At 43.9% G+C, this 25551-nt stretch overlaps 1 protein-coding gene across 1 annotated transcript in view; it reads right to left on the reverse strand.

The window, feature by feature from the left end:
• Positions 1-17787: 17787 nt before the first annotated feature.
• PARG (poly(ADP-ribose) glycohydrolase) overlaps positions 17788-25551 on the reverse strand; it is a 68786-nt gene continuing 61022 nt past the window's right edge. The window contains exons 17-18 of the mRNA XM_074154552.1: positions 22640-22768; positions 17788-21271 (exon numbers count right to left, since the gene is read on the reverse strand). Of these exons, the coding sequence (XP_074010653.1) occupies positions 21105-21271; positions 22640-22768 (296 nt within the window). The 3' untranslated portion in view covers positions 17788-21104. The remainder of the gene's footprint in view (positions 21272-22639; positions 22769-25551) is intronic.

Below are 25551 nucleotides of genomic sequence, written 5' to 3' on the forward strand. Positions count from 1 at the left end.
GGGACAAGAACCACCATATTTTTCATCATGCAATTTAAAAATGAACTTTGCTCTTAAAAAGAAAAAGAAAGAAAAAAAAAAGGCTCCTACTAAATAAAACAGTATTACCACATGCTTTTCTCTGGCATCACATATTTAACATGACATTTTTAACCCAACATCTATTTTGAAAGCTGCTGACTTGATCCCTTTCCTATTTGGTGCATTTAACTGTATCATCCTGGCAGTGAACTCTCCTCCTTTATCACACCAAATTCCCTTGTCTCCTCTTTTGAGATTTCTGGAGCCTTCTCACTCTCATCCACTAGCAGACCTGATACTTCGCTCGTAACACCAGCTGCCATCATCCATTTACCGAATTTTCTAAACAAGCACTTGTTTACTTTCCATGTATCTAGGCATCATGGAAAATGTGTTCTCCCAGGGCAGTATCACCAAAACTAGTATATGATCCTCCTTTAAACCTACAAAACCCCCAAAACCTCAAAATCACACACTCTTCTTTCCTCACTTGGTATTTTCAGCAAATTAGCAATGGTTAGGCTAACGATATGCTGAAAGCCCTATACACTAGCATTATTTCCCATCTACCTATATCCACTTGTCATTTCCCATTTCACAGATTCAAAGCTTATTACGACACTGATTTCCTCCAGCGTCCACACCCTGTCTATGATTAGGGCCCCTAGGCAACTGTAGGAACATAAATACTGTCAGCACCATTTTGAAAGCAGATTAAGTCCTACAAAAGCTCAGAACAACTGGGACAACACTGACAGAGTTAATATATTGTCTGCATACATAATTTTCTTTAAAATGCAATGGCACTAAAAAACACTATGCACACATCACGTCATTTTGCAAAACTTAGTAAGATTTCAACACATTACAAAAGTAAGAACTGAGAGGTCGCCACGGCATTTAAGACTTTGTGCCCATTCCGATAGAAATGATTATTCCACCTATCTTATTCCCCGCAAGTCCCATCCTCTACTACGAAACTTCTGCACACATACCTGAGGGGTGGACACACATTCCTAAAGGGTTACCCACCCCCATTTACAGTGCTTAGCAAACAGCTGGAAGAGAAAGGAATGAGAAGACCATTTTTCTCAGTTTATCATACTACACCGGCAAGCTTCTTAAGAACAGGTAATTTCACATGCTTTTTTCCTAATATGTCTACCTGGAGAATGTGTAGATCTTTCTCCTAGCAGTTAGCAAAGAATGCATAGCAAAATAACAACAATTTGTCATGGAGATTTGAAAATGAGTGTAAATGACATAATTTATAACAGACACAAAGAGTTTATAAGTGGTACTAGTCACTTCAGTTCCATTTAAATTTCAAAATGGGGTAAGAGCCATACTTCAAGCTGTAACTACTGAGTACGCAACCTATAAGAGTGGATATGGGTTATGTCAATCCTGTGAAGATATGAAGATCATGGGTAAAGAAAACTGTTATCGCAAATGTTATGCCCACCTTATGAAAAAATATGACTTTGTTTTTATGCAGGTATGAAATAAAAATGGACAAAGCCACCAACTGTGTAATTCCAGTCAGATTTCAACTACAGATTAATTTCACTCAACAAAGCTGACTTCTTCCTAGTTCTTCCTTTCGCACACACCGCTCTTCAGCACAGATGTCAGCTGTCAGCAGCTAAACAAATCGGAGACCACCAGCATGATCATAGACCATTCCAGCCCACTCAGCCTTGAGACTGTCAGTCAAAAATCAGCACACAGGACAGCAGGCAGAAGTCAGAAATAGTTAGGATTGTTCCACTCCGCTATGTTTCCTAAATCAACCCTGAGATAAAAGCAGTGATTGGCAAGGAATCAAGCTGAGCTAAGAGCAACCTAAAGGAAGATATTAATTAACTCTCTACCGGAGGTCAAAAATAAGAAAGAAGCATTGAACCAAAAGAATAACCTGATATTTAATGCAGCAAAGCACCCTTAAAATGGTGGAAGTAAATGAAAGCCCTTAGCAGTTGAAAATTTCTGCAGCTGTTCTGCAGTACAGCATATGTGGCTCAAGCTAAGAGCTAGCTTTCACCTTGGCACTTTCAACTCTAGAAGTGACCTAATGTCACAGACAGTCTTCTGAATTATTCTACACAGGTATCTAGAGGGTAATAGAAGCATATGAAAAAGACAGCAAGACACTTCTGAAAGCAAAGTGTTTATCTAGATTTTTTCAAGATCACTTTAAACATAAATACATTACACAGGCTGGTATCATATGAAACAATATTCTGGTATTGCCAGTACCCTTACCGAGCTTCTTAACACATACATGAAGTCCTGCTACCAATGCTAAATGTTCTTTGGGCTCTGCAGAAGTAGTCATTAATACATCTGGTCTGTATTTCACAAAAATACTTCTTCATCCACTATCATGGTAATTTTCTCCTATATTCCCCATATAACTCAGTCCTAAAGCTCTTCTTAAGATTGAATAATTCTAAGAAAACAAGGCTGATAGAAGGGAAAAAAAGGATGAGGATAATAAAGTATCTCCAAAAGTCTGTCATGGATAATTGAAACTAGAGAGGCATGGAATATCCTTATCCAATAAGGCTTCTTCAGGAATATGTACCTCCACGTGATAAACGTTTCTTTTCCTTCCAGCACAGATGTGCCACACTGTATAAAGCAGCATAATTCTCCATCCAAAAAGTTGACCTGGAGGAAATTTACAAGCTGTGGGTTCCCCACACAACACACCCTCTAAGTCTGGGGCAACTGCGGCATCTCCGTGCCATTAAAGTACCCAATATACCACTCGCCTCTGAAGAAAATCCGCCTTTAGCGGGTACCAAAGGGGCAACATCACCACAGACTCTCGGCCACCAAAACGTTGTGAAAGAGCAAGGGGGGGGATATCTGGAAGGGGTCGGTTTTATCATTCCGCCCCTGCCCCTAACACAAGGACGTGTCCTCCCACGGCCACCCGGCAACACCTTGCTACACCGGTGTCCTGGTCACCTTGGCCGCCACCGGAGGCCGGAGCCAGTGAGGATGTCAAGGCGGTCGCAGCCACGACGGTGCTGAGATACCGCTGGAGCCCGGCCCGGGAGGGCTCCGCCGTTCCCCCTCACCCCGAACGGCGGCTCCCCGCCGGCAGGCCGCGTTTCGGGGACCGGCCCGGCCCTGCGGCGCGACCCCCCACAACAGCACGGCAAAGCAGCGCCAGCCGCCCCGGGGGCCTGCGCGGGGGGATGGTCACCCCGGCCGCCCGGTACGCTTACATGGGCCGAGCCGGGCCGGGCCGGGCCCCGCCACACCGCCCACAGCCCGCCGAGCCGGGTCGGGGCCATCCGCCAGGCCCGCCGTCCCCCGCCCCTCGCCGGCGCTGACAGACCTGCGGGGGCGGGGAGGCTCCAGCCCGTCCGTAGACAGCGGCACCGGCAGCGGCACCGCCGCCCGGGGCACAGGCCGCGCCGAGGGAGCGGCGGGGCGGGGGACCGTTACCTGCGTCACGTGAGGGCCGCGCGCCCGGTGCGCGCACTGAGGTCACGGCGGGGCGGGGCGGGGGGCGCTGTCCCCGGCGACGCTGGCGGCAGCCGCACCCCCGCCCCGAGGCCACGCCCCCTCCCGCCCGAGGCCACGCCCCCTCCCCGGACCCTCAGCGCCCGTCGTGCGCGGCGCCATTTTAAGGTCGACGCTTGGCCAGGCGGGGGGTTTCGGGGATGGGCCTGTCTTGGTTGTGGCGTTCTCCAGCAAGGGGTCGGGCCTTGCTCGAGGAGCGGGACCGTGTGAGCCTCATCAGGTTCAACAAGGCCAAGTGCAGGGCTGGGGCAACACCCGGTATCGGTACAGGCTGGTGCTGAAGGGACTGAGAGCAGCCCTGCCGAGAAGGAGTTGGGGACGCTGGTGGGTGAAAAGCCGGCAGTGTGTGCTCGCAGCCCAAAAGGCCAGCCGTGCCCTGGCCCGCATCCCAAGAAGCGTGGCCAGCAGGTCGGAGGGAAGTGATTCTGCCCCTCCGCTCTGGTGAGACCCCACCTGGAGCACCTGCGTCCAGCTCTGGGGCCCTCGGCGCAGGAAGGACATGGACCTGTTGGAACGGGTCCAGAGGAGGGTCACGGAAATGTCCAGAGGGCTGGAGCACCTCTCCTGTGAGGGCAGGCTGAGGGAGTTGGGGTTGTTCAGCCTGGAGAAGAGAAGGGTCCGGCCTTCCAGTACTTAAAGGGGACTTAAAAGAAAAATGGCCCTTTCAGCAGGGCCTGTTGCAACAGGACAAGGGGTAATGGTCTTAAACTAAAAGCAAAGATTTAGATTAGATGTAAGGAAGAAATTTTTTGCAATGAGGCTGGGGAAGCCCTGGCACAGTTTGCTCGGAGAGGTGGTAGATGCCCCATCTCCAGAAACATTCAAGGTCAGGTTGGGTGGGGCTCTGAGCAACCCGATCTAGTTGCACATGTCCCTGCTCATTGCAGGCGGGTTGGACTAGATGACCTTTGAAGGTCTCTTCCAACCCAAACTATTCTGTGATTCCTGGAAGCCCCATGGTTGCTCCAGTCATCTCTCCTGGTGTACAGTGAAAACGCGGCTGTGCTGGACGCTGCCCCGGCCGAGGTGCATGACCCTGTGGTAGAGCCACCTGCCGTGGGGTGTCCACAACAGGAGATCTACCTGGCAGGAAGGAAACCAGGATAAAATGAACATCCATCTGCAGGATTTCTGGGTGATTGTCAAGAAAACTGGTGACAGAAGCAGACACCTTTGTAGAGTGTGAGGTATGGCGGGGACATAAAAGGTTATCGTGGCCTTGGAGACAGTGTGCTACGCTTGCCTCACGTCAGTCTTCAGGCCTCTGAAGATACCAGCGCAAAGAAAGTAATTGCACTTGATGGTAATGGCAGAGGACGGCATTAAACTTCATGTGTACGTAGAAAGTCCTTTGGTGATCCCTGCCCAACAGTTTTCATTAAGAATAGAATATAAGTATAAATGAAAGCAGTGATCAGATAAATAGCTGCGAAGGGAACGCAGAAGGAAAACACATCTAAAGGACAAGTTGTTCACACAACTCCTGTACAGGAATGACTGGAAGTTTAATAAAAGAGATGTAAAGTGTTCCAAGGACACATGCTTTTGCTCCAAAATTCGTACATAAAGTAGACTGAATCATTTTGACAAAATGATTGGAACTATGTTTGAGGCATTTTTTTGAGTAAGTTACTGTCCCAGGTTACGTGGGCAAATATAAAATGCAAGACAATACAATTTTAAGTGTTCCTTTGCTGGCAGAATTTTTATTTACGTCTTCCAAGTCTTCTCTCCTGGATGTCTTCAAATTACAAATGTCTACCCATTTTCTGTAATAATTCACAACATGACACATTTGTTATTTACCTGCTGTTAATCAAGTTACACAGTACCTACACCCAAGGTCAATCATCTGTACAGACACTAAAATTGGTATTTCACATAAATATTGACACCATCACATGAATACCAATGTTTGATAATTTTCTGGGTAAATGTTATGATACAAGAAACAGGAAAACTGGGCACACCTTAAAAGGAGGGAGGAGAGAAAAAGAGCTACAATTTATTTTGTGGTAAGGGTATACTCCAAAAATGAGTTTATCAGGGTCAGGAGGGCAGAAATGAAACGTAAAAGCCTTAGGAAGGAACAGAGGCTTCATCTAGGGCTTCATCACCTAATGGTCACACAGCTTTGCATGAGGCTTATTGGTTATTACAATTGTTGATTAGGGTACAATTAATTTCTTCTAGATTTAAAAAAAAAAAAATAATCCTCACATAAATAAATCAAAAGCCTTATTATCATCTCAGCAGCTTTCCTATCAAGTGTGTGTCTTCAAGAAATTGATAAACACTGCGAAGTGAAGGTGTGAATGATGTTGCGTTAACGCTGTTGTGATACAGTATTTAGTGCAAGGAGGGATGGCGGAGGGAGCACGCCGGGACACCGGTCCCAGGGACGGTGCTGCCGGGGAGGGTGGCCGCCGCGCTGGCCGGGGGAGCCCGTCCCCGCTCCACAATGAAGCGCCTGCTGAACTGGTTACTCACAGCTCGCCAGATGCTGGTCGAGCCTTCTGGCAAGTGCTGAAATATTGTTAGATGCTGCAGCTACTAATTGAGTTTTAAGCCTGATTACGAGCAGACAGAAGCCATCTTTAGAGCAATCATGTTATGCTGACTGAACGTAAATTCAATTAAAAATTATAGTGAGGACAAGCAGACCTCCCCTCTACTTCAGTGGGAAACCCGCACGTCAACTCTGACTTTGAATGCCATTGCAGTGAACAGGGTAAATACGCTTGGATAGACACTAAGATACTACCGTGTGTTTTAAGTGCTTAGGTTGTTCCCTAAAGCCTTTGCCCGGTTTCACAATATTTATGTTCTTGTTTTCTTTTTAATTTCTTTTTTTTTTTCTCAATTCTTCACACAGTGGCAAGTTGTGTGGTTGAAACAGCAAAATTCTGGGTTATTGTGCTTTGGACGAACTTCCAAATTCTCAGGCATCTCATGATTCTAGTTGTAAGTCTTAAAATTTCCAATTACAGTTCACATTTACATATCCACTTGTATACTTATCTCTCCCTCCCGCCACCCAAAGGAAGATACCTGCACTGGCTTTGCTTCCTGGTGAACTATCAGCCTTTGAAATTGGCTGGAATGAAAGTCCATCAGTGGAATGAAAACTTAGAAAAACTGCAGTTTGTAGTAAACGCAGAGCCAAGTTTGCCAGCTTGCTTAGCATTGTTCTCATGCCAGCTCCGCACCGGAAAAGCGTTATGCACTGGATAAATTGTGTAACACAGGATAGTCACAACAGCACCCTTGAAATAGAAGTCAGATGTGAAATCGTCTACTGCATTGAAAGACACACTGCCTCACCATGATTTATTTTTCTATTTGTCCTTATTTTCTGTAGCGTGTCAGTGATCTGCCATGCTTTCTTACTTATTTCTGCCTCTTTTATGTCTTAACTCAGGCATGAGTTCACAAAACTAGAACCGACCTATTTGAACAAAGCAAAGCACATCTTAACAAAACTAGAACCAAGCTGTTTTTGGAAACACACCGTCTTGCGCATGGGGGGCACAGTGTGACCCATCGTTTGTTCCACGCTATGGCATTGCATGACTCTCTAATGCCTTGCCTCTGTCTTCCCTTGTTTTTGGTACATCGGTTTCCCTTGCCGGATCAGCAGCTACTTGCAATCAGCATCGCGGTTCCTGTGGTTAATTGCTTCACACAACTCCCTCTCTAACACAGCATGGCTTCTCAGTAGGCTTGTTTCTTCAAAGGCTAATCTCATAGGAGGTGGTCTGGATACAGGATTACTCATAGAAGGACAATCTCATTAATAGCTTCCCCTCCTGAGATAGATATATTTGTGTATTTTTGGCAACTCTTCATTGTCACTGGTAATGTAATTCCACTAGAGACGATGTTTACCAGAAGTTCCCTCCAAGCACAGAAACTCCATTTTACTTTTTTCCCAATGTCTTTATTACACATGAAGACTACAAACTAACATAGATTCAAATCTAAAGTATCATCTCTTCTTAAAGGAAGAATTTGGAAGCACTAAAGCATCCTCTCACCTTGAGCCTAACATTAAAGGCAGGGAATATCCTATGGGGCTCTGGTCATTAGGCTTGTCTAATATTTAAATCTGAGATTTAAAATACTTAGACCATCCTAGACCAAACATCTCCAATGAATGGTTTAGTCTGTTTTCAAAGGTGGGGTTTTTGGGTTTTGCTGCTTATTCTAGGTAGACCTTTCAAATAAGCGCTACAAAACTTTTAAAATCCCTGCGAACAGTAGCAGAGTAATGGCACTCACTCTTCCAGTTGGGATTTGCACTAATTCCTTGTACAACATTTCTCCGCCTTTTCTGCAGAGCTCTCAGTTGGAATATCCTGAAATTATTTGGCAGGCACCTTCTCTGCCGGACACAGGAGCCTTTCCTGGGCAGGGTACGTCACCTGGGGTGGTCGCAGCTGCTTTCGCCCTTCTCCCCAGAAGTGCTCTACGTCTCAGGCAGCTCACACAGGAGGGTAACCACAAATTCTTCATTCAAGCCACAGGCAGCACAGTGAAGACCATTCCCCTCCCAGCCCTGGCCCAGCACTCTCTGCTGTCATTGTGTGCCAGTGTCTCCCTGTGCAGCATCCAGCGTCCTACCTGCTGTTAAGCACCCTGCGCTGTCAGTGCTCCACTTCTGTCCGTTAGTGGGAAAAGATATTAATTGTAAACATACTTTTCAGCCTGAAGTTCATACCATGTTTTCAGGAGGAGCCAAATTACTTTTAGCAGGAACCGACAACTGCCGAGTACTGCCAGGCAGATTCTCTGGCAGGTTTCTAATTCAAACTTCCCTGGCTTTGCTCTGTGGCTTTTGTTTTTATTCCAGCAGACGTATCTGCATTGAATGGGAAAACGTTTGTTGGTAGCGCTGGTAGAGATCTGCTCTGAGCTGCCGTGTAGCCAGGGGAACAGCACTACATTTCATGGTGAACTTCTTACACTCCCTAAAATGGCACGTGCTTAGGTTTGTTTGAAATAGCAGCTTTTTGTTTGAAGCAGCACTTCATGCTGATGTTCTCAATAGTTGGTTCTGGTGGGTTCCAGCACCTGGGAATACCCTTCCTGGACATTTCCCTGTAGTAGCTACATGGCCACGTTCAGCACATTTTACGACTACAAAGTCAGCAGGTGAAACCATGACCCTAACGAATCAGCAGCAAATTTCCATTTTCTTCAGTGCTTTCCCCCAGTCTCTTATCTTCCTTTTTTTTTTGTCAACTGGTATCATTTATCGGGCTTTTCTCCCGCCCCAGTCCTACGTGGGAGAAGCATATTAATTACCGCTGCCACCTCCCGCAGTGAAGTTTCTGTGGGAAATTTCACATGGGTTATTTCCATTCCCTTTTTGCGCCACAAACTTCAGTAATAGCTCTGACTTCCCAGAATAAACTTCCCACGGTGGAGGAGACACAGGCTGCTGGCTGTCTGAGGGACAGAAATATCAGTCTCAGTGTCTCAGTGCTTCTTGGGTAGGTTAAAGGTGAGGCAGCGAGGAAGGCCAACAGCACGCTGGGCTGTGCCAACAGAAGCACGGCCAGCAGCTGGAGGGAAGCAATTACTGCCCTTTCCTCAGCCGTAGGGGTAACCTGGGGGGGTCAGCAGGGAGACAGAGCCAGCAGAGCCAGGCTCTTCATAATGCTGTATGGCAGGAGGACAAGAGATGGTAAAACAGGGGTGGTTCAATCTAGGTACAAGGAGAACATTTTTCACTCAGAAGATAAAAAACAGCAGGGAGCCAGAGGCACAGGGGATCCTCCATCCTTGGAGATTTCAAGGCTTTTTCAAGACTTAACAAAGCCCTGAACAACCTGGTCTGAGTCCAGTGTTGATCCTGCTTCAAGCAGCAGCTGCCTTGGGTGACCTCCAAGGTTCCTTCAAACCTGACTGAAGCATCTGTGGTTTGCACCAATTTCACAACAGAAGTTGTGTCAGAGGTGAGGCATGCAGTCGTTATTTAGTCAACAGAAAAACTGGTGTTGATAGTTTTATATGGGTAGCATCTATCTTGGTTTTAATTATTCTCTATTCTAAAATTTCAGGCTGTGTTGCTCCGGAGAAAGCAGTAGCTTAGAAGCACAGAGTGTTTTATTGGAAGACCAAGATCACCGGAGACTGCTTCTCAACTGATTGTGGCCAACAGGTTATTTTCATGTTACTTTATTCTTCAAACATATTCCTGGGTAGAATCAATGCAGGACCCCATTTGTCTGGCCATGGATCCATTAGAGAGAGACAAGAGAGCCAAACGAAAAATCAGTAAAATCTAACTTCTCACTGGCTGTTTCACACAACTGTGCTAATAAGTTCGCCTACTACAACTACAAGAACAAAAGCAACTGTTGCTGTAATTATTTTGCTGCTATCCCATTGTATTATCATTAAAATCTCAGAGTAAACAAAGAACTAGAGCATATACAAAGCAGCGAGTCAAGAGGAGGGTTAGGGGTTAGGTTAGGGAGGAACACTGGCATGCAATGTTTGTTTTAGCTGCCAAATAATGAATTCATGTTGAAATTAGCAACAGCACTAAACTTAATTCGTCCTAGTATTTTAATGGGAAGTTAGTGCTTTGGCAGGAGAAACAACAAGAAGTCTTCCCACTAGCTGTGGGAGTAGGTGATCCCTGGCATGCCAGCATTTGGCACGTTGACGATGAACAAAGCACTGCCAACTGCCTTTTCCTTAACCAAGAAAGAATTAAAAATACTGTTTTTTCTATTTCACCAGTGGATTAGGAGAAAACTGCTACAAAATTGTTTTTTGATATTTGCAGGTGTTTCATAAAAGAATCCTAACAAAAATGAAACAATCTTTACTTTTGATAGCTTTCTTTTAGCAACATCTAAAACACACTGCATTTGTTTAGATTGTCCCTTTAGGTGAAAGTAAAACATGAAGGTACCCTGACATCATCGTACTCAACCGGCAAATTATCCTCATCTCTTACTCTGTACCACTAGCTGTGTTTTCTTCAGGAGGATCTATTTTGATTTTTAATGCTAGTTATCCTGATGAGGGAATGTGTAATTATCTTCCCACTTCTTTCATTTGGAAGAAAATAAATAAGGCAAGACAGTTCTCCATCAGTTAGAACTTCTGGGGTACCTGAGATTTGTTGCTCTCACTGGGAGTAAGATTTGCTAATGAAGCTTTCACAGTGGCGGTGTCTGATTGTAATTGCTGAAAGGTGACTCTTGAAGAGGTTTATTTGCACTAATCAACACCATGTTGTGCCTCAAAGCTAGAGTTCCCTTAGATGCACTGTCCCTACCGAGTTACTCTGCAATAACTAAACAGGCTTTTCTGTTTACTTCTGTTCTGGCACCGTATCTGTTGTGTTAATGGGATCCTTTGAAGCTGCTCTCCAAACCTGTTGTACAGTTAAAACTTCATAATTTCTTTCTAACGCTTTCCTCCTGCAGCCCCCATCCCTTCTCCTCTGGTGCCTGAGCCAAAGGGACCTTCAGCAAAAGCGTTAATGTAAAAAACCCAAGTGCTCAAGGGTGGGCTGTAAATACCGAATCTATTACATGCAGAGTAACAATCATTTTCCTGAGGGTGGCTGTTTGGAAACATTACATTCCCGGGGCTGGACACAGCTGGACAGTATTAGAGTGATTCTTGTTCACAGCTGAAACAGCTCTACACTTCCCTCAATTTTTGTTGTCTGTGTTTTACTGTACAATTGTTCTCCAGTAAAGTGGAAAATAGGCTGAGTGTCTCAGTTACCGAGGCGAGCTCGCTCTTCATGCTTCACACGGACTGTGGAGCCGTTAGCAGCCACCACATCACTGAACAGATTTTCAGAAAAATAATGTTGGTGTCACAGGAAAAATGCAAGAGCTCACCCCAAACTTACCCCCAGAGTGTTGTTTTGTGCTTGCTTTATCAGCTCGGAACAAATGGTTCTAACTTTGCTCTAAATTCCTTTCAGACCGGGTTGGTGTGCAGTTCAGGCTGTCACTTTACACGGGTCTTCCTATTTTACAAAGTCTTCACCCATCGATGCTGAGCGCATTGGGTCATATTCATGGTTATTAACACGAGGCAGTTGTGGTGCTCGGGACAGGACACGGCACCGTAGGGGCGTCCAGCTCTCGAGTTTTCTCCGCAGGCTGCTTACCGATAGATGTCCACGTGGAGCTTGTTTCGCTAACGCGAAAGTAGTCTTGCTACAGCTCCATTTTGAGCTGCATGCAATCCTAGACTAATTAATCGTAGTATCACCTTCAATGCACAGTACACTACATGAAGAACAACATCATTAACTGAAAGGCCGAACTCGCAGTGAGATGGGTTTTGGATTGTAATGATGCTAGGCTTGGATTTTTAGTGCTATTGCTGTGGCAGCCTAAGGCAATTACAGACGTTGCCTTAACGAACAGACCTTTCCTGCATAGACCCATCCCCCTGCACGTGCACGGTGCCTGCGGAAAGCTGTCACTGAAGCCAATTAAAGAAAAAAATTGAAAACTCCATAAAGGTGTTTGGAAAGTGAGAAATAAATCCTACCTGTCATTTCTTGCTCAATCCAGCTAGCAAATCACGATCCTCACTCATTACCACCCTCGCACGCCGTAGCAAGGGAAGGATCTAGCTCTGAAGAGCACGGATTGCGTGTCACTTTGGGGACTGTGATTAGCCCCAGCCTTAAGTAAATGAGTTTGAAGCTGACAGTTCACTCAATACTCTAAAGCCGCTAAGCGTAGCTGGCACACGCTGTCACCAGGGGTGCTCCGTGTGCGACAGAGGCTTAGCGGGAGCGAGCCGGGAGGCTGAATTATGATTCCTCTTGCAGACAGGGCGAACCTTTCGGGCCGAGGCTGAGATCATCGGCGAGACACAGCTGAGGAGCCGAGCGAGCGGCAGTGAGGCCATCAGCCCAGAACAGAGATAGAAACCGAGCACTGCAGTAAACAAAGAGACTTTCGCAAGGAATTAACACCTCCCGAGCGTGGGACAGCACACGCGTGGGTTTCACCCACCAGGTTTGTGGCACTTGTGTGTTTTACCTCTGTAAGGAAAAGGTTCCCTGCCTGCGTCTGCTGGACACCGAGCAGGGAACCTCTCGCCTCCTCCTGCCTCATTCTTTCCCTCAGCCCGCTGCAGAGAATTTCCCCCACCTGGGGATCTTCTGAATATTCGTTTTTTGGAAATACTTAGAGATACAAACTATTCAATACAACATTAGGATACTTTGGCCACTACTTACTGCTTGCGGTATGTCTTAGCCCTAGAGAAACACTAAGGGGACAGAGAACACCTGGCAGTACTTGTTTCCAGGTGCCAGTCGTGGTGACCCGTCCATTCCTGTGCGCGTCACTCAACAGAACATTGGCCGAGTATTCCCAGAGATCAGAATCCGAAGCGGGATTTAATTCCCTTAAGTCATAGCTCTGTGAGGTCATTGCCACATAAATTTTCAGAACAGCAAAGCCTTCCCCTGCTCATTTAAGTATATAAATACATTCTTTTGGTCGTAGCCTAAACATTTTTCATGGGTACAGTTTTACACGGATCTGCTAGGAGATTTTACTAGGCTGTAGCAGAAACCAATCTCAAAGTAATTTATTAACATTTTGATGCTGAAGGTCACATGTAATCAAGATTTGAGGCAAAAAGAGGGGGATGCTTGTTTAAATCAAACAGGAACTTGCTTAGCCTTGAAGCCCTTCAAACTACTGGGGCCAAAAGCTCTCCTAGCAGGCAAAGGAGGTTCCTGCTGTCACTCAGGGTGGCAAAACCCTCCCAAAACCGACATGCAGAAGGGTGCAGGTTCACCTGAGTGTTTCCAGCTCTCGCATGCCAATGACTGACAAACAAATTTAAGACTTCAAAAACTTTAAAAAAACAACAAAAAAAAGTCAGTCAAAAGATTTAGAGCTCCAGATACTGAAGTCAGATGAGTTTAGGAGGTACTTAGTTGTCATTAAAACATCTAGTCCTCATGATTGCCTGCAATCAAACCGTCAAGTTTCAGATGGGGCGAGGAGAGAGAGCTTTGAATCTGTTGCATTTTAAATTTAATCTGCTGGGTTTGGCTGCTAGTTTTTGTGTACACGGAATTGGCGGAATGATGGAGGGATGGACCGAATCAATCAGTAGGTCTTTTTGTCATCATGAAGGCTCAGGGAATTGTCATCACCAACAGTAAAGTTTAAATACCACTTAGCTGAGATTTACAACGTGGAAGAATCAGAAGCCTCCTTTTCTCAAAGTTACCGTACATTCAGTCCTTGCCCAGAAGACACTGAGTATTTTTTTTTTTTCCTACTTTTCTACTCAAAATGCAAAAGTTTTGATTTTCCACAGACTGTAGAATCAAACATCCTTCATTCCTGACCCATGTTTGCCGCGGGTCAAGTAATTATGAATGAAAATGCCACTTTGTTTATATGAGTGCCATTTATGACAGAGATTAAGTTATGAAATTCGTACTCCTGGCATCTTATTAATACTGTTCTGCTGTAAAATTCCTCAGGCAACAGGCGAAATAATGACTTAAAACTGCAACAGGGTAATTACCTTACAATGCAGGCATTTTGATGATAGAATTAGCTCTGGACTTGAAAATACAATTTTTTAGGACCTTATCCTCTGTATAAAAGGGTGCAAAACACTTACAATTACCTTAATTTATTTCCATGACATTTTGGTTTAGATCCAATCAATTCATAGTACATTAAGGAAAATCTTGTCATTATTCAATAACGGGATTTAGCTATTCAAAGCAATTTTCTTAACCTTTAGTTTTGAAAAGGTAAGTCTTCAAATCTTAGCAAAATTAACTTCGTGCCGTGGTGAAACACTTTAATCTATACAGTATCTTTATTGCATCTGGTGCGCCAAGATGCTTTGATGAATGAAATCAATTAGCAAATTCAGCACTTCCCTTCAACTTCCAGCCGAAAGCCCAGTGTACACGCTCCGAGGAGCGATGTCCTCGCTGACATCAGGCCATGCAGGAAGGTTCTTCTGAAGCACCTTTGAAACCGATTAGATAAAATACATCTAAATCTTAAGTGGACGCTCTTCAAAATTAATTTATTTGATTTAGCTTCCTCCGCTTTCAAATGGAGGTAAACAAAGTTTCTTTCTGCCTAGGGATAATCCACACTAACGTCATAGTTCAAGATCACGACCTTTCCTGAGTGTCCCTTTGTAGGTAACACCTGATGTGGAGATAGCTCAGCACATTAATTCAACAAATTAATTTCCTTTATGAGTGGAGCAAGTCAAACTCCTGCAATGGGAAAAGGCCTTGGTATTGCTTTTCATCCTTGTCTGTCCTGCAAAGGCAACAGATGCCAGAGGGGACACCCTGCCCTCTCGACACACGGATTCAGTTTCTCACCTGCCCAGTTACTGAAGATTATTGCAAAGGGGACAGCGGGTACTCAGGACCATTAACATGGGAACCTTCTTACTGATGAAGATGCACAAGTCCATGGAAATGTTTCACTGAAAACCTACTTTCTGGTGTTCCAGCCACACCAAGCAAAACAACTTGACCTAAGGAGGCAGCCTGGAGAAAATGTTCCATAATTTCTTATTCCCAATTCTAAAGTTGCAACGTTATGGCCGTGTAAGGCGCTGACACTTGTCATTTCCCCACCGAGCTCCAAAACAAACATGCCTTACCGGACACAGTCAGAGCTCACACTTCTGTTTTCAGAAAAAATCCTTTTTTTTTTTTTCTCTTCCTTCCCTCTCCTGTAAGCGAAGCAAGACGACTATCAGCAGCCAGTCAGGACAGCCTTTCGCAAATGAAAAACATTAATCAAGCAGCCACCTAAGGAAACCCATACAGGTAATTTCTTCTTGGACACCAACACGTAGGAAATGGCAACCCAGCAAGTGGGAACACAGAAAAATCAATTGTCTCCCTAAAGTGTTTTCTGCCCTCTTTGCCAAGACCTGCAGACTTGGAAAGTGAAGGCTAAGAGAAAAACAACCTCTGCCCTGTAAGTGGTCTTGATAATGATCCACCGACATCGTTAACAGCGTACCACAGTGTACGCACACCCGCGGACATCGTAACAGGGTACCACAGTGTACGCACACCCGCGGACATCGTTAACGGGGTACCACAGTGTACGCACACGCGCAGACATCGTTAACGGGGTACCACAGTGTACACACACGCGCAGACATCGTTAACAGCATACCACAGTGTACACACACCCACAGACATCATTACAGTGTACCACAGTGTACACACAACCGCAGACATGGTAACAGCATACCACAGCGTACACACAGCCGCAGACATCATAACAACATACCACAGTGTACACACACCCACAGACATCGTTACAGCATACCGTAGTGTACACACAACTGCAGACATCGTTAACGGCGTACCACAGTGCTATTAAGAGGACTTGGAATGTACTGGCACTTCCTTTCACCGCGTGCCAAGTGCCACTTACCAGAAGCATGTAACGCAACCCCGGCTGACAGCTCAGTTAAGCAGAAATTGATGGTGTTGCTGTAATGGAGTTATCGGTGACAGATACCTCCTACGCAGCTTCCAGGTCACACTCACTTAAGCGATGATAAATGAGCATGAAACACTGTTAGCACAAAACAAGATCATAAATACTCAATTCTTAGTTAAAAAAAAAAACCCAGCAACTTCAGACAGCTGTAGCATCTTACATTTGCCATGATTTTATGGATGTTCTCACTCTTGTCAAAAATGTACCACAAAATAGTGAAAGGAGACTTTTTGCAGATTTAAAAAAAAGGAAAAAAAAAAAAAATAAAATCCCAGTCATCCATCCAGAGCAAATATTGTACCACCCTACACTGGCTAACACACAAATACATCGGTGAACCTCAAAGAGTTCATAACAGCTTCTGGTATCCCAAGGTTTGACATCCATCTGTCCATCCTTCCGTCCCAGATTGCTGCTTAGGCCGAGAGGATGCAGACTGTTTGGAATGTAAATGTCAAAAGTTGTGAAATTCTGTTGTCTGGGACTCCTCTACCCAAGTACTGAGATAGCTGGGAAGCCAATGGTTTGCAATGGAGAAAGATGGGAATTGTCCATGGGGAAGCAGCCCTTGCAGCTGCGCTTTACCCCTAAGGAGTTATCTCCAAAGGCTCCAGTTGCTTTTAAGAATTAATAAAGCGTGTCCCTGAGGGTGTTTGCTGCTCCCAATTAGATCAGGGACAGCTTGGGACAGGAGAGACTGGCAGCTGTTTCCCCGCTGCAGCAGCAGAGTGTCAGCACCTTCTCCTGCTTCCCCACCACCTGGGGTTTACGTGAAGGGCATCAGCCCTTCTCTCCCCAGTCATCCCACTACCAGCAGCCCGTCATCTCCAGATTACCCAACACTCAGCCAAACGTCTCTTATGGAGAACGGTATCACTTTGCCCATTTGCACGAGAAGCATAAATCTAAAACCGGGAAGGGCGAGCCGTGCCCGAGGGTGAACTGAGAGCTGGCATGTGGCAGCAAAGCACGGGACACCCCTGCTCAGCCACCACCTCGCTGCCCCTTCCTGCTTCTGCGGAGGTGCCCACTGGTCTGCATCCTCCTCAGTTCCTGCTGTACTGCAGACTAAACCCTGCGGTACTCGCTCTTCAATAAGCTCAGCTACATCTAAGACCTGAGGAGCAATCAGAAATTATATTTTATCATAACTTTCTGTAATGCTAAAAAAAAAAAAAAAAAAAATTAGTTCCTTACTGGTTTAAAACAAGATTGTTGAAAAACAGTTCTAAATCTTTTCATTTAGGAGGATGTCAGTCCCACTTTTTTTTTTTTTTACAAACCATGCAAACATTTATGCAACATATTGATTATTTCTATCTTGTTAGGGTTTTACTCGCTTTTATTAATTACATTTCCTTCATGAAGTTGAAACAATGGTCAAACACTCGCTTAGCCAAAAGCAAGCTGGGAATTAACACCCAAATGTCCGCACGCGGCCATACGCACACAGGAAATCGCACACTCATGCCAACACCCTTCCAATTTACAGCAGTTACTTCCTTTTTGCACGGCTACACAAATGGGAGCAACCGCTACAATATTGTACAGCCAGAATGAATCACCTACCTGTCAAAATACCCAAATTATTAAATTTACTGCTAGAACTATCCACGGTATCGTGCCACATACATTCAAATTTATTCAAAGGAATTTCTCTGTCCTGGAAAGTACATCATGAGACAAAGCGCACAATATTGCTTCAGTCAGAATTTTTTTAATCGTATTCCTACAAAATCATGTAAACATTAGCATACAGATCCAGAAAAATCAATATAATATCATGGTGCATAAACTGGAAGTTTAGAAGAACGTCAGGAACACTTTGACAGTTTATAAATTAATATATACAGTAACGGGTACTCATCATTAGATAAGAACACCTCAAAACTGAGGGATTTAGGTGCAAGAGCTGGAAAACAACAGAATTGCTCCGACACCAAACTTGACTATGAGGCAACATTGCAATCTCCATGACTGCCTGTTGTTTCGTATTATGCGTTCAGTTTAGCTGCTAAAAAGTATAAAACAAAAGTTTTGGTAGGAAGTTTATTTGTATTTGAAATCATATAGCAAAAATCCCTAAAGTAATAAAAAAACCCAAAAAACAGGACACACCATAAACAGGTTTCTAGAAGAGCGGAACCGAAGCTTCCTAGGCTGCACAAAGAGATCATCAGCACCTCCATTCCACGCTACTTCAAACAGAGCACCAAAAGCCATCTCTCGCCAAAGAAAACGTTTCCCGTAGTTTAGAAATGCAGAGCGGTGGGTGGAGGGACAAAGAAAGAAAGATGCAGAGCATGTGTTGGGCTGATGCAAAATTCTTGCTTCCACATGCAGCATTCTGGGCAGTTTAGCTCTTTATTGAATTAGAAAGTCATGGGAATGTAATTTGTGAACTCTAGGCTATTTTGCTCAAAAACACCCCCAAAACAACCAAGAAAAATATAATCTTCAGGCTGTCTGCGACTAAAGTCACATTCAAAGTGTTCTTACAACATTGCTATTCACAACATCAGGGACAATCAGTATAACGTAGGATATGTAACTCTTAGTCAGATGACACGTTAGACAGAAAATGAGTTATTATTTTCCTTTTCTCCTGTTCATACAGCCATGCTTCATGGGGGCGGTAAACATATCCTAAAGAATGATCTCAAATAAAAGGCATTCTTCCCCATATTAGAAAATTCTCAGGTATCAGTGAAAATACAGAGTGCATAAAATGCCTAGGATTATCCGGGGACACCCGACACTGCAAAAACTCTCTTAACTGGATACCTTGTAACATGATCTTCAGAGAATCCTTCCAAAGTTCAATATATTTTTCTGTTTCTAGAGCCAAAGTAGAATCTTATGCCATCTTATTTTGGTACATTTTTCATACCTGATAAATCACTTCTCCTCACAATGAAAATTAATATTGCACTAATAAAGATGTATTTATTTACAATAAAGGGGAGGTCATACCTAGCCACCTAAAGCTTTTTGCTATGTTTTCTTCCAGTTGCTTAGGAATAAATTCTGTTCACCTTTTCTATAGGAAATCCTGAGTAGTCAGGTGAAGAAGGTTTGGCAGATAGCACCAATTTTCCATCACTTGTCTTAATTAACAGGGTACATTTATTATCAACAATGCATCTAGAAGCACTATCATAGTTGAAGCTAAACGCCCAAATAAGAGCTTATTATAAAACACTGTTATTCCTATTGCCGGAATCTGAACCAACACTGAAACACCAGGAGCAGGAGAAAAGATTTCTGCTAAACTCGGAGGACACAAGTTGCAAACAAAGGAAAAGGCCTGAAATTCTAGCTCAAATCTTCTCCTTATAAGGGATGGGGTGGAGAAAACTACAGCTGGTGGGAAGAAACCCTTAAGCTGCCGTGTCTCTCACCTTCCAAGCAACACGCTTCCAAGCTGCCCGCTTAGCCTTAACGCAAAGGCGCAGCACTCTGAAGGTGTTCATAAATGACCCAAACTCTTTGCTGTTGCTTCCACCAGAGCAGCTCAAGCAGCAAGTGCTTTATTGTAAGCCAGACTGCCAACAGCTCCCAGCATTTAACTACCATGTTGTGTTTCAGGCCTGGAAAGGATTTATCTGACATGAGCCAAAAGGATTTGTTGATACTAGAGCCTTAGCTCACTACATTTCCTGCTACAGTTTTAACTTGTATTCCTAAACTGGGAATAGCAACCATGGCAGACCAGAAAATCTAAACACAGAAAAGGCTACACTTAGCAATTTGGGCTTAAACTGGGTTTAATCCACTAATAGACAAATGTTTCACTGGATTGGCCCTGTACATAGACCTGGGAAGGCTTTATCACAGATGTATCTGCGCTTTTTTTGTAAACTATTAATGTACTACAGCAATGCTAATTTGGTATTCACAGAGATAGTAACAGCACAGTTTTTACACATCTTTTGCCTTCTCTTCATCATTACCGCTCCCATGCCTAAAAAGACAGAGGCACAAACTCCTAACAAGGCCCCATGTTCTTATCTGCAGCAGACTTTCCTCCCACTGGTATGTAAGTGATTTCCATTTCTTCACTCACCTTATCCCACGGGGATCTTATGCTCACATATGGGCACATTGTGAGAAAGGAGAACCGATATGACAATACAAACACAAGTAGCAGACCTTAATTCAACTGATACTGCCAACAACACTGAACCTTGAGAAACTTCAGATCTGCTCACATCTCTAAGACCTCATTCAGTGCTGTAACAGACAGCACCAACAAAATGGTATTGAAGAGTTTCATGTGAAAATGTTTCCCTCTGCTTCCAACTTTGGTCACATTTCTCATTTTCCCACCCTCCCATACTTCATTTTTTCCTCTGCTTCTTCAAGCTATCTTTTACATCTGATTCAATAGAGACAATGCAGCTGTGAAATGCACTATAGCTCCTCCAGAATCTATCCATTTTAACCGTTTATTAAAAAATAGATTAAACCTAGGACATTTTAAGTTCAATGAATGAGACAGTTGGTAAGAACAATGAAGGTACTGTGGCAGTATTAAGGAGGTAATCAAATGATGACAATTTTCAGTAAAAACAATCTTTACAACACTTCTCTCTGAAATCACCCCAGGAGTGACACGGCTGCCTGCACTCCAGCACTACGCTTACATGAGAAATCTAGAGAAGATCTCTGAAAAATAAAGGCAAAGGAGTACAGAAGAATCTTCTAAAGTCTTTCAGCAATCTCTTGACTGAAATAGAAATAGGTGCCAAAACATCCTGCTTAACAAGGTATAACGCAAACCAGAGTGACCAAGTCTTTTCTGTACACCATGAACAAGGTTTTCATGTATGAAAACATCAAAAAAAAAAAATCTTGTCTCTCAAAGGTGATTTTTTCCTGTTGTTTGGGTGTTATATGTAACTACCAATACAGTCAATATATATTAAGTTAAGCCAATTCATACGTTATACCCAGCAATTCAAACAATATACCAGTGGGAGGAGATGAACAATATTCTGATCAAATACATTTATTTTAATCCTCAAAGCACAATCCTTTTTCTTCATCATCGTCATCAGTAGAATCTGCATAGGACTCAACGGTGTTGTAAATGAAAGAGTACAGCTTGACATCCGGTCCTGAAGTGGAACAGCTTCTGCATTCTTCATTGTAATATCTCAGTAACAGCCTATAAATGTCCCCTTAAAAATGAAAAGAAATAATGTAATAATTTTAAAATGTAAGATCATGCCATAAGAAGAACGTATGACTGCAAATGAAGACTAGAAACACACGCTCACGCCGAGACAGTGGAGAGGAACATCTCTTTAAATGAGCAGTGAAAGAGGAGGTAGACAACTGTATAAGGGAACACAACTGTTTCCAAGTTTGTTCAGAACACAGGGTGGGCTCCCTGGCCTGCTTTCGGCTGGGACAGAGTTGATTTTCTTCCCAGTACTGGTATAGTGCTGTGTTCTGGATTAGTATGAGAATGCTGATAACACACTGATGTTTTACAGTTGTTGTTAAGTAATGCTTATACTAAGTCAAGGATTCTTCAGCTTCCCATGCTCTGCCGGTGAGGAGGTGCGCAAGTAGCTGGGAGGGAGCAGAGCCAGGACAGCTGACCCAAACTGGCCAAAGGGTTATTCCATACCATATGACATCACGCTCAGTACATAAACTGGGGGAGTTGGCCGGGGGGCGGCGAACACTGCTTGGGAACAGGCTGAGCATTGGTCAGCGGGTGGTGAGCAACTGCATTGTGCATCAATTGTTTTGCGCATTCTTTTAACCATTATCATTGTTATTATTTTCTCTTCCTTCACTGTCCTATTAAACTGTGAGGTTTTTTCATCTCAGCCCACAAATTTTACTATTTTTTTTTCCTGATTCTCTCCCCTATCTCACTGCAGGGGAGGGAAGACGAGTGAGTGAGCGGCTGCTGGTGTTTGGCTGCCTGCTGGGTTAAACCACAACAGCTCCCTCAGCTTTCTGCTGAGCTTTCTGCACAATCTATCTGGATGTTAGGCTTGCATGCATACTAACAAACACACTGCCAATTACCTGGCTTTGTGCTTCTGTTGCAGAAATTAAAGACATTTAACAACCACAGTGGGGCAATGGATATACTGCTTTTCTTGTATTGCTACTGGATAACACATCTGACCACTTCCCATCTTGCAGGATCAAGCCAGAACCACTATAAGACAAACCTAGGTCAAGAATGCATACGCAGATTTTCCCTTTTCAAAGCACTTTGAGTTATATCAAAAACTTTTGCAAACCTTCACGTTTGAAGGATGGATACCACATGTATCCATAATTTCCAAATTCTGGAAGGTAACTCCCAAATGAGTTACCAAAGGATTCTAGAAGTCTTCTAACAGATTAACACTCTGCAGTTGGCCCTGAATCAGAAGAGTTCCACACTCTGAAAACAGGAGTAAATAATCCGAGATGCATTTGCTGGTGTTTAGGACTTGATGACAATAATTCTTATTGGACACCTTCCACTGACAGAGATGGTTAAATCTCTTTACTGCACGAAAAGATTTCTTTGTGCTCACCAATAGTTTGGCCCTTCTCACAGAGAAAAGTGTGCATGCTGTAGATATCCCGCATCAGCTCCACATCTCCAAAGGTAAAATAAACAACATCACGTCCAGCCTCAGCAGCTGCCAATATCTGTATTAAGGCTGAAACAACAAAGATTACAGACATTAATACAGGATAAAACAATTTGTTGAAAGGAAAGACACAGCCTAAGTTTACAGCAAATAGTCATACGACCCGTCTCCAGGTGAATGCTGCAGAGCAATTCAAACAATCAGTAGGTAAATATTACTTCCACTTTTAAAACAAAGTAAAGAATACCGAGCGCTGCAGCTCAGAGTGCTGAAGTATTCTGCTGGAGTCACTGGTGACAACCACCCTTACTTTCCAGATAAACAACATGCTTAAAAAAAAAAAAAAAACATGTCTGCCCCCAAAGAGCATGCAGCCGTTAATGATGCAATAAACATGCGCAACAGCGTAAGGCGACAGGGCACTGTCTCACATCCTGGTTTAAGCTGACACACTGAGTCACAAGTAGTGGGGTAAAAAGCATCCACTAGCACATCACAATTTCCACTCTCTGCCACCCCTCAGAAGGAAGGGAGCCTACCCTTTCACTGGGTATGTGACACAAAGCAGGAGCTGACTTCGCTCCCAGAAGGAGATCTATGGTTCTGCAGCCTCTTGCTGTGCAATTTAAAGTGTCCACCTGACCTATAACAGAAGTGTGCAGCATAAAATATGATGGTTCATTCTGACCTATAAAACGTGGGGGCTGATGCCAGAAATGCAATTCAGGTTATTTAATTTCCAGCTTTATGTCAAACTCACTGGACGAAACTGTGTCCCAAGTTCTGTCAATGGCTAACATTACAAAATAGACAGAATTTGTTTTTCTATAAGGAGAAGAAAGAAGAATGCTTCCTATCCTGGAAACAGATTTTTGAAGATTCATCTTGAGAAATCCTCTGGGGATTGATCAATGGTCCAGCTGAGCCAAGCTAACGACCAACTGCAATTGGAGAAAGTGGCTCTGGTCCACATACATTTTCTCCCTTTTCGCCCACCCCCTGACTTTTCTGCAGCTCTCGGGTACTCAGCAGAGGTCTCGCTGAGCCAATTGCATTCACCAACCTGGCAGAAAAGTTACATGACAAAAGAATAAGAGCTAATTGTTTTCTGCTAGATCAGCAGCTGAATTGGCTGAGTGAAGGGTCCCCAAAGAGCCAGAGCTGCTGCAAGGGAGGGCACCGGGCCACACAGCCAAGAACAGGGAAGGGGAGAAGAAACACCAGGACCCTTTTAGGTAGCACCAAACTACTACAAGAGCGCAGCTTTTCCACCAGCCAGTCCTGCCAGGCTGGAGTGTCACAGACACATGTTATCAATCACACCTTCATTTCAGGTAATTTGCAACAGTCCAAATAATGGACCCCAGCAACTAGTTCATCTATTGCAGCTTGTCTTATTTCAGAGCCTATGGGTGCGGTTCTGATATTAATTCTTTCCTTTTCTACCCAGTGAGTTAATTAAAATATGATTAATGTTGTCTTTGTAAAGATTAATTTTAAATAAAATAGCATATGTACTGCATTACTACCTGCTAGTGGAAACTAAATGAAAGCTGTTCATAGCTCAGCTCAAGAATCTTTCACATTTTTAAACAGAGACCTAATAAAATACTGCCGCCTTTAATAAAAAAAAACCTCTTGTAAACCCAGAGCTAAAATTATAAATTACATGATTCGTATGTGAAATTAATCTCAATCTGGGAATGATATTTTAATTAAACTACTGAACCAGCTGTGGATTTGGTAAAGCTTCAGTGGTTCAGCTTTTAAAGGGTCTAATTAACTAGCTTGCATAGGGGAACAGAACCTAATGAATCTTATTATTCATTCCAAACAAACAATGCCGCTTCACTTTACAGAAGATATTAAAAATATCCTACTGTTTATTTTGAAGTGCTATATATCTTATGAAACGAGGGTCAAACTTTCTGTCAAGAATCAAGCTTCACAATCTGCTGGGCATTAATGATACACAATGCCATGTGAAATTTCCACGCTACTGGTAACAGAAATGAGCGTCACAGGAAGAGCGGTCCAGGGGACTGGAGGGATTTGGGCTCTCTTGCCCCTTGCACCCAGCTGATGTGATCCCATTGAACTCTTCTGGACTTGCCCCTGAAGAAATGGCTGTGCTGATGTACCACCTTCTACCACCCAGCAAAGGTGGTAGAAGCATAATACAACTCCCTCTGGGGACCCAACTACCCCCGCAGGTCCTATGTGTTCAGTGCCTTTTACCCAGAGGAGAGGATGGTATCACCAGGGGCTCCCCTGCTGCGGTACCATTGCAGCAGCGCAGCCCACGGCCAGAGATCGGTGCCAGGGAAGTGGCACCAGAGACACAGCAGGGGTGAGCAGAACAGAACTCCACTGCTGCGGGCACAGCAATGCTACGCTGCGTTAAACACCCAGCTCCTGTGTCCTCGCCTGTTGGGCACGTTGAGAACTGCAGTACTATCATGGTAGCACCTCAGTATCGTACGCATTTACACGAGGCGAGATGTATGATTTTCTCTCCTTCCACTAATCCTACAAGGGGCTTTCTAAAGCTGATGGCAATCTTCCTATTGAGCTTTATTTTCTCAGAGAAGGAAGAACACCAATTCGGCTAAAGAGTACTTTCTCACAATCATTGCAAGTTAAGTTTACGTATTTATGAGATGCCTCATGAGATCGTCTCCTTTGCATTTTCAATAAAATAAGACTTTTTCAATCTTTCGACAGTTGCACAGAGCCCCTGCAGCTAGTAACTGCTAAACCATCCTCTGGTTTGATAAGCAAGACAAGATCTTCCAACTTCTCCCAATCATATAAACACACATTTTTCAGTATTGAAAGTCTTAAGTTTATAC

Source organism: Numenius arquata, chromosome 10 (assembly GCF_964106895.1).
Source record: "Numenius arquata chromosome 10, bNumArq3.hap1.1, whole genome shotgun sequence".
NCBI lineage: Eukaryota > Metazoa > Chordata > Aves > Charadriiformes > Scolopacidae > Numenius > Numenius arquata.